This window comes from Dioscorea cayenensis, chromosome 14, assembly GCF_009730915.1.
Source record: "Dioscorea cayenensis subsp. rotundata cultivar TDr96_F1 chromosome 14, TDr96_F1_v2_PseudoChromosome.rev07_lg8_w22 25.fasta, whole genome shotgun sequence".
Lineage (NCBI taxonomy): Eukaryota > Viridiplantae > Streptophyta > Magnoliopsida > Dioscoreales > Dioscoreaceae > Dioscorea > Dioscorea cayenensis.
Window position 1 is genome coordinate 3849879 of NC_052484.1, and position 10450 is coordinate 3860328.

The 10450-nt window shown below is 36.1% G+C and overlaps 1 protein-coding gene across 1 annotated transcript; it reads right to left on the minus strand.

The window, feature by feature from the left end:
• Nucleotides 1–296: 296 nt before the first annotated feature.
• On the minus strand, nucleotides 297–2205 carry LOC120275282 (amidophosphoribosyltransferase, chloroplastic-like). The gene has a single exon (XM_039281813.1). The coding sequence runs from the start codon at nucleotides 2073–2075 to the stop codon at nucleotides 441–443; it is 1635 nt and encodes a 544-aa protein (XP_039137747.1). The 5' UTR covers nucleotides 2076–2205; the 3' UTR covers nucleotides 297–440.
• Between the last annotated feature and the right edge of the window lie 8245 nt (nucleotides 2206–10450).

The following is a 10450-nucleotide window of genomic DNA, read 5'->3' on the forward strand; positions in this document are numbered from 1 at the left end:
ACCAAACCAAAACTATAAACAAGCATCAACCTACCAATGCTAGTTTCAAACATGATGGAGATGACAACCAAACTTATGAAGACCATGTCAATGTGACTGCTAATTATTATAAATGCAAGAAAATTGTTTAACTTGACAACATGAAACTACAAACTAGCAAGCAAACCAAGGAAAGTAATTGCAACAAGCAACACCAAGTTGTTTCACATTTCCACCAAAATTTTTTTCTTATGACAACAAGAAACAACATATCAATTACAGGTGAAGGAATAACAGAACTTCTTAAATTATGTATGTAATGAAATTCTATAAGCATTAATTATGTCAACATCTCTATCTACAGAAATATATAAACTAATTCACAAAAGTAAGAGACTTGTAAAATGAGAAGCAAATGAAAACCTTAATTCCTCTTGTAAAAGAAGCAATGTTGTCTTCAATCAATTGATGCATAAGAGTTCTTTGGCTTTAGCTTCCACAAGCTCTGCTGGAGGGACAGGATAGTCCCTAGTGAAGCAAGCATTACAGAATGTCGGTGCCTCATCTCCAAGTAAAACATTCAAGCTGTCCAATGACAAGAATGCAAGAGAGTCTGCCCCAATCTCCTTCCTCACTCCCTCTACATCCATTTGATTTGAAACAAGCTCTTCGGGACGTGCCGTGTCGACACCATAGTAACAAGAACCAATAATGGGAGGGCTTGCAATCCTCATATGAACTTCCCTTGCACCAGCATCACGAAGAAGGTTAACAATTTTCTTTGATGTCGTTCCTCGGACTAGAGAATCATCAACAACAACAACACTCTTCCCTTGGAGAATTCCCCGAATGGGTGATAACTTAAGCTTCACACCGAGGTCTCGAATCTCCTGAGATGGCTGAATGAAGGTTCTTCCGACATAGTGTGATCGAATTAGGCCTTGATGGAATGGCAAACCAGAACGCTCGGCGAAGCCGCGGGCGGCGAAGAAGCCGGAGTCCGGCACTGGTATAACTACATCAGCACCAGGGGCAGGAGACTCTGCAGCAAGAGTAGCACCAAAAGAGCATCTTGCTTGGTAAACAGGATGGCCAAAGACAATGGATTGGGGGAGGGAGAAGTAGATGAGCTCAAAGACGCAAGCTTTGCGAGGTTTGGAAGGAATCAAGCAGGCAGTGGAGATGTCTAGAGTTTGAGTATCGACAATGACGACCTCGCCGGGCTCGACCTCACGCTCGTACTGGGCGCCGATGAGGTCGAGCGCGCAGGTCTCGGAAGCGAAGACGATGGCGGGTGGGGAGCCGTTATCACGGGGGATGCGACCGAGGACGAGGGGGCGAAAGCCGTGAGGGTCGCGGACGGCGAGGAGCTTGTCGGCGGTGAGGAAAAGCAGGGAATAGGCGCCGCGGAGAGCGGAGCACGCCTCGGCAAGGCAAGAGAGAAAGGAGCGGGACTTTGAGGTGGCGATTAGATGGATAATAGCTTCAGTATCAGAGGAGGTCTTGAAGATCGAACCTTGGTCTTCGAGGGAGGCGCGAAGAGAGGGGTAGTTGACGAGATTGCCGTTGTGGGCGACGGCGAGCTGGCCGAAGCGGTAGGAGGCGCGCAAGGGCTGGACGTTTTGGAGCTCAGAGGCAGCGCCGGCGGTGGAGTAACGGACATGGCCGATGGCGGAGGAGCCGGGGAGGGAGAGGAGGGAACGGGAATCGTTGAAGACCTCAGACACGAGACCGAGGCCGGTCAAATAGCGGATGGTGGAGAAATCGGAGGCGGCGATGCCGGCGCCTTCCTGACCACGGTGCTGAAGGGCGTGGAGGGCAATGGAGCAGAGCCGGGCGGCTTCCGGGTGGCCGGCGATGCCCACGACACCGCACTCCTCGCGTGGTTTCTCTAGGTCGAAATCCATCACCACCGTCTGCGGCGAGGCGGCGGTGGCTGATATTGGGGTGAAGACGCGGTGGCGGAGGTGGAGATGAGAGGAAGCCATGGATTTAGGGAAGGAGAGAGGAGAGAATTTAGGGTTAGGGTTAGGGTTAGGGTTTCGGTTTCGGGGAGAGAAGAGGATGACGGCGAGGGAGGAAGTGGAAGCCGCCATGGAACCAGCGAAGAGCGCGCTCTTTGAAAAGATGAAGGTTGGGTTTTTATAAGGAACTGGACCGGTTCGGTTCGGTCGGGTTCGGTTGAACCGAGTTTTGGTTCAGAACAAAGATGAGGACAAGAAGTAAAGGATAAATAGGAAACTATTAAAAAAATAAATAAATTTGGTGTTTGTCTGTATTTTTTTATTTTTTATTATTTTTTTAAATTTATTTTTTTGTGACAGTGAGTAAGAGTTAAGGGTTGTTTATCTAAATTTATTTTTAGCCATTTAAATAATATGGATTTGTAATAATATGCACTATATATCGATGATTTGTGATGGATATATCTATTTGTTTGAACGATTAAAAACAAATAATAATGCGCAATTCAAAAAGGGACCTATGGGTTTAAATTAATTTTTATTATATTTATTTATTTTTTTAGTACCTATCATCAGAAGTTTTTTTAATATTATAATCTAATGTTGATATGGTCTTACATTACACTGAGGGCAAAATTATTATTTTTAATGTTGAATTATTTCTTTTAAATAATGATCCTCACTTTAGAAACCAAGAGTAATTTTAAGTTTGTTTTTGTTGTATTTTATTATTATTTTTTTTAGTGCTCAAAGTTTTTAACAACATGATTGTTAGATCTTCAATCTTTATATTTATATAGGCATTGATGTAGAACTTAGTAATACAATAAATTCAGGGTGAGAATTTTTGCAATATATATTATTATAAAAAAATGATAATTTGTAGAATTTAGTAAAACAATAAATTTATGGTGAAAAATTTTAGTAATATAATATTTTTTTATAAAAAGTGCTAATTTTTGGTTTTTCCAATTTTATTACTGATTTACTCTCACATAATATTAATATTTAAGTTAACTTTTTTAAAAAAGAATATGGAAAAACTATAAATATGAATTTACATTAAATACAATTCAATATTAAATCTAACATAATCAAATTTATCCTTTCAAACCATTTTTAAATTATTTATTTTTCAAACCATTTTTATTTTTTATTTTATTTTTTTTAAAATCTTATCTCATATCCAATCAACCTCATAGTAGCTCATTAAGGGCTAACAAACCCTAGCAAGCTCACTTCGACCTTGAGGAAACCACCCATGTATGTGATAACTTAAAAGAAGAGATGAAGAAAACTGCACATTTTATTCATAATCATTGAAGCCTTTATAAAGGCAAAATTCTAGAAAGATAATCTCTACTAATTTGAGTTTTAATCAACACACAACTAACTTAAATATTTAAATCAAAGATATCCTAACCAAACTAAAATAAACATCATTATCTTAACACCCTCCCTTAAACTTATGTTTATCTCATAAGTTTAAAGTTATCTCTCTTGCATGAATGCTTTCATACTCGATACACCGATCAATGCCCTGAGCTTGTGAAAAGTAGCTATTTTGAGAGGCTTTGTAAATAAATCAGCAATCTGATCTTTGCTTCTGCAATAGATGAGATCAATAATTTTATCCTTTGTAAGATCTCGCAAGAAATGATATCTTACGTCAATATGTTTGCTTCTTCCATGAAGAACTGAATTCTTAGATAGCTTGATAGTTGAACTGTTATCGCAATATATTGGAGTCGAACCTTCTTGCTTTAATTGAAGTTCTTCAAGAATATTTCTTAACCACACTGCTTGAGAGGCACATGCTGTTGCTGCTACAAATTCAGCCTCAATTGTGGAAAGAGTAACAATATGTTGCTTCTTTGATGACCATGAGATAGCTCCAAAACCCATCATAAATACATAACCGGATGTGCTTTTCCGATCATCTAAATCTCTGCGATAATCACTATATAGTAAATCCGATTAGTTCTGATATCTCTCCTTTCTTGTACAATATTCCATAATCTATTGTTCCTTGTAAGTATCGCAAGATTCGTTTTGCGGCCATGAGATGCACCTCTTTTGGATTTTCCATAAATCTACTAATGAGACTTACACCAAACATAATGTCGGGCCTTGTTGCGATTAAATACATCAAACTTCCAACAATTTGCTTGTAAAAGTGTTGTTAACCATGTTTCCTTACGAATTTTTTTAACAAGCTTCAAACCCGTCTCAATAGGAGTACAAATGGGATTACAATCTTGCATTCGAAACACAGTGGGGATATTATGCACATATCTTTTTGAGAAAATAAAAATACCTGAAGAAGATTGGATAACTTCTATACCCAGAAAGTAATGCATTAAACCAAGGTCAGACATATCAAATTCAATTATCATGGAAGTCTTAAACTTCTCAATTATCACTTTGTCGTTGCCGGTGTAGATTAAAGTCATCCACATATAAGCGAGACTATAAGTACCTTTCCTTCACCTTCAAATTTCATAAAAAGCTGTATGTTCATAGTGGCAGCTTACGAAATCCTTTCTTTAAAAAATAAGCTTCTATGCGACTATACCATGCCCGTGGAGCTTGCTTTAATCCATAGAGAGCTTTTTCAATTTATACACTTTTATGCTCATCCCACCTTTAATATAACTCAAAGGTTGATCAACAAATATCTGCTCTTCTAATTCTCCATGTAGAAAGGCCGATTTTACATCTAGTGAAATATTGACCATGAATTTTTGGTACGCTGATGCAACCACAAGACTGATAGTGTCAAGCCTTGCAAGCTGGAGCAAAAACCTCTTTATAATCTATACCAAATTCTTGCTTATAACCTTTTACAACCAATCGTGCCTTATACTTGTCAATCTCACCTTTCTCGTTTAATTTTGTTTTTGTATACCCACTTTAAACCAATTGTTTTTTTGCCCTTTGGGAAGTTCGATCAATTCCATGTTTTATTTTTCAATGGATGCAATTTCATTATCCATAGCTTTTTCCACTTTGAATGTTGGACAGCTTCTTCAAAAGATAAAGGATCACAATCTGAAAAATAAAGCAAAGTGAGTAGCAAGGTCTTGATTGGTTGAAATCATTACTTCATAATCGCCATCAAGCCGGCCTTTTTCGGACACGAGTAATAGGGGATTTAGTTGATGTTTACATTCTGCTGTTTGTGAAAGTTTATTAGTAATTGAGGCTTCGATTAGTTGAAATTTCTTGATGTTGGACTTGCTCTCCTTCTTCTTGACTTCATCACTAATTATAATTGAAGTAGAGCTGCTTGCTCACTCCAATTAGTGCTCTCCTCATCAAAAATAACATCCCTACTCACCACAATTTTCTTTGTTAATGGATCATACAATTTAAAAAGCTTTGGATATTTTCACTAATCCCAAGAAAAACACACTTTTGCCCTTTATCATCAAGCTTCTTTCTTTTTCTCATCTGGAATATGTGCATATACTATGCAACCAAAAAGTCTAAAGTGATCTATTGTTGGTCTTCTTCACTCCATGCTTCCTCTCGGTGTTTTGTTTTGAACAACAAAAGTAGGACTTCTATTCAAGATATAGAATGCTCCAATTCACGCTTACGGCCAAAAATTCTTCGGAATTCTACCATTTGTTAACAAGGTTCGCACCATATTGAGGATGGTTCGATTTTTTCTTTCTGATACACCATTCTGCTATGGGGAATAGGAAGGCTGTGAGCTCTCTTCGGATGCCATGATAATTACAAAAAAACTTTCAAAAGTCTTTCGAGCGATTACTCTCCTCCACGATCGGTCACGAATTGTTTTAATAGGCTTCGATTTCACTTTCAACATATACCTTGAAGCTTTTTAAATCGCTAAAAGCTTCTGATTTCTCCTGTAAAAATAAACCCAAGTTTTCGAGAATAGTCATCAGATTAAGTAATAAAATATCTTTTTACCTCCATTAGAAGTAGGATTTATTGGTCCACAAATATCGGAGTGAACAAGTTCTAAAACATCTTTTTGCTCTCCAAGACTTTCCTTGAGAGAAAGGAGTACGATGTTGTTTGCCAACAACACACTCTTCACAAACTTGGGAGGAATAGTGATTTTAGGAAGCCCTATCACCATATCCTTTTCTTGGGTGTCTTCAATCCACGAAAAGCTCAAGTGACCATACCCGATAATGCCATAGCCATGAAGGGTCTTTTTGTTTTAGCCATCAAACAAGGTTAGAGCACATTCGATCTTTATAGGAAACAACCTATTTGAACTCATTTGGCGCAATTGCAATTGCACCTCTACAAGGATCATATATTTCACAGTACCTTTTTGAATAGTAATTGTATATCCCTCCTTCTCTGACCGACATTTTTTCGATAAGTTACTTTTCAAGTCGGGAACATCAAAAACATTAGAAATTTTTCTATAAAAACCATTCTTGGTTTTTATATTACATATCACCTTTCCCATCACATTCTGTAGAAGCGATCTCCAAAGCTATACGGTGAGTGAAAATCTTCGTTTAAGTAAGAAAGAAGGACTTACTTCCACACATATGGTTTTGCTACAACTGAGTGTCCACAAAACAAATATCGACTTGTGAGTTTACGACTATCTTGAATTATCACATTAGCAAAGTCTCCGCTTCTTTATTTTACTGCGAAATTTGACTTTTCTCCTTTTGTCTTTGTCGTTTAGGTAGCTTGGTATAACATTGAGCAGTAATGACCAAATCGATGACATCTAAAACCTCAATTTTAGATTTATCAAATTGTTGACCTCAGTCCTCTTCCTTTACTTTGTAGATAACCCTTATCATCAGTATTTTCATTTTGCCATCAGCAGCCTCTATCCGCTCTTCCTCTTCCTCTACTTCCACTTCTGCGACCTCACCTCGTAATATTGAGGAAGTTGTTGGTTGTAGCCTTCAAAACTTGCTCTCACGCAATAAAATTACTGATTGATCTTACGTTCATGAACTAATAAAGAGCTTTGAAGTTCATCGATTGAGAGTGCATCTATGTCCTTTGATTCTTCAATTGAGCGAACTATGTAGTCAATTATTCTCTGTCGAAAGATGCAATATCTTTTTCAATGATAGTGACATCATCCATCTTCTCCCCATGAAACCGCGCATATTGTTAGCCCAATCCCATGGTTCTTGCAAAAATAATTAATGATTCTCCGTCACTTAAATACAGTAGATTTTCAAAATCCCTTTCGAGGCTTGAAGTTGTCTTCGACCTGCGCAGTGAGCCTTGATATTTTTCTTCTATCGAATCCCATATATCCTTGGGAGGTTTCTTTCGAAAAGAATCGTCTCCAAAATAGATCAATCAATGGCCTAAAATAAATAATCTAGCCTTCAAGTCTTTCAACTTTGATGCCTCAAGTTCGCTTCCTGCAGTGCTACCTCTGAGAGTCTTCTCCATCGTCCGGTTTTTGCCACTCCGAGATTCAACAATATTCCAGTGCTCCTTGGATTTTAAAGAAATTTTCCATCGACATAGCTCGAGTGATGCGTAGTGACCATCAAAGCGTGGAATAGATGGTTGCATAAAAGATTGTCTGCTGAACGTTGTGAATTTCTTGACTACAAAAACTCGCTTTTGTTGAAAAGCGCCAGCTCTTGATACCATGATAAGCTTAAAAAGAAGAGATGAAAGCGCATAGCTTTTATCTAATCGTCATTGAAGCTTTATAGAAAGCAAAATCTAAGAAAGATAACTCTACACTAATTTTGAGTTTTGAAATCATGCACACAACTAACTTAAATATTTAAATCAAAAGATATCCTAGCAAACTAAAAATAAACATCATTATTCCTAACGGTACGAACTAGCTCGACTTGTCAGGAAAGTCTCAACAGAGCTCATTTGGAAAGCAATGGGCTCGATATGTCAGGAGACCTTTTCGGTGACGCTCGCAGCGCGAGCGCCCGCCCTCTGACAACACAAGATTGCGCTACATGAGCTCTCAAGATTTATGCGAAGATCATCAAGCCTTTTCGCTTTAGGGCCCTTGAGGAGCTTGCTTCAGCCAGAGCGACCCTAGGCGAAAGGGCCTCTGGGGTGCAGAGCAAGCTCGCTGGGTCTGCGCACCGGGCTGCCTCAAAAGTAGGTGGGCTCTCTAATGTCCTTTCTTCAAGGATGAAATATGAAAATATATATATATACTCTTTATTCAAAATATATGTTGTTATTTGAAAAAAAATTACTAAACAAAAAGTTTTGCATTATCAAAACAATATTTATTTATTTTCAAATTTACTTATTTAACCCTAAGTTAAGTAAATGAAGAGAGTAATATTTATAGTCTCAAGAAAAAAATATAGTTTCAAAGAGGGACATAGTTTAGTAATTTGATTGTTTTTATTAAAGTTTTAGATAATTCTAATGATAATTTTAATTTTATGCGACATCCTTTAAACGGACACGTACGCAGGAAATTCAGAAAGCAGATATATCTAATGTTGTCGTTGGGATGAAATAATGGTTTATATTAGGCTTAGAACGCACTACTTGACGCACGCCATAGATTTTAAATCTAGGTCAAGTTTATCTCTAAACTGCTGGATGGAAATCCAAATGGTCTCTCACTAGTTTTGAATTTCGCAGAATCAGATTTTACTAATACAGAACGAAAACGATAGCTTTATTAATATTCTCATCTCATGAAACCACTGCCATGCATTCCAAACGACGTTATATATATATATATATATTGAATGTAAACAGTCAAATTCTAAAAATTAAACTTAGGGGTATTTTATTTTAAAATCAGGAATTTAAGGAGGAATGGAAAGTTTTAAGAACTGAGTAATGGTAAACCTCAAGACCCTTTCAATATTTTACCTTTTTACCATTTTATTTTGAACCCATCTATACAAATAAACCTAAATGAACTGAAGTCCGAACCAAATAGAACTGAACTCAGATTTTTTTTTTTGATAATGCTAAAGATCAAGAACAATTATAAAAAAGAAAACCCTAAATCCTGTAATGTAAGAACCCTGTCGAAACTCTAAGCTCCTAGCTGTGTATTATCCAAATCCGTATAAGCGAATCCCATCCAATGATCATCCATTCATTAGTGGACCCTGTTTAAATGTAACTGTTTTGAATCATTATATCTGCCCCTTCTCGACTGTAACAAAGTTATAGATGCACCTGTAGTTAAACTGATTTGACTTCTATCAGAAGTCATATTAATCTTCAATATTTTAATATTTATTTTATCCTGAGTGACCGCAATATGCATTTCTTGAATTAATTAAAGAAACACATTTTCATCAATATCCAGCTCACTCTATTTTAATGACCAATCATTACACCACATCAAATTATATTTTAAATGATTTAAAAGGATATATTTATACTAAATTTTAAATATGTAAATGAGAATGAGGATAATTACTATATGAAACTATACATGATAACATATGCCAAGGAGTTCAAAATAAAATAAATTAATGATTTATGTACCACTGCCTTTGTTGGGGATCAAACTGAATATATATATATATATATTATATAAATCACCTTTCTTCCTTCACCCATGACAGAGAATTTTATTAATAAATGATTTCTAAAATTTTAAAATTTCCTTCCAAATACCCAGCTATATATATATATATATATATTTACACTACGTGACATGCTGTCCAATAAATATATTTTTTATTATTTCATCCCAAATCCACGATCACTGAAACTTTACCATCATTCACTGTCAAAACGCTTTATCATTGATCAATACCAATACTATCCAATATTCCAGCCTCAGAATGCAAATACCAGTCCCTCAAATAACATCAAAATAAATCAACCCTCTGACTTTGTATAGAATAAAATGTTTTATACTAGAAGATTCAAGGTGTAGATATTATATCAATACTTATTCAATATTATAGTTCTCATAAAAATAATATTTATTTGTCCATATTTAAAAACAAACTTTCAACCTTCAGACGATAAATAACACTCCTCCGCCTTTTGCACATTAACCGAATCATACATTGAATAATCATAGCTATTCTCGCCCTTAAAGTTTATCTTTCCAAACCATTCTGACTTGAGTACTCCCTCCGTCTTTTATTCATATAAACCCAATGCCCTTTTATCCCGTCATTTTCTATTATCGCTACATTTATTATTTTTCTTTCCAAAACTATTTTCATACTTTTATTCAATTCCTCTTCAATTAAATGGTAGAAACGCTTTTCCAAACCAATTAATACTTTATTCATTTTTATTATCAATCTTTTTCTATTGTAAACGAGATAAAAAGAAGTCACTGCTTAGCTTAAGGTATAAAAGAACTTACAGTGATTCTATTTATTTAACTAATATCGGACGATATTACATCAATACTTATCCATCATTCTAGTTCTGCCAAAATGGAATTTTGTCTGACCATACATCCAAAAGAAGTCAAATATTTTACCATTCCATTATTATAATTATGCAAAAGCAAGTTTTCAAAAAAAAAAAAAAAAAAGGGGACAAAAAAGGGGAACTTA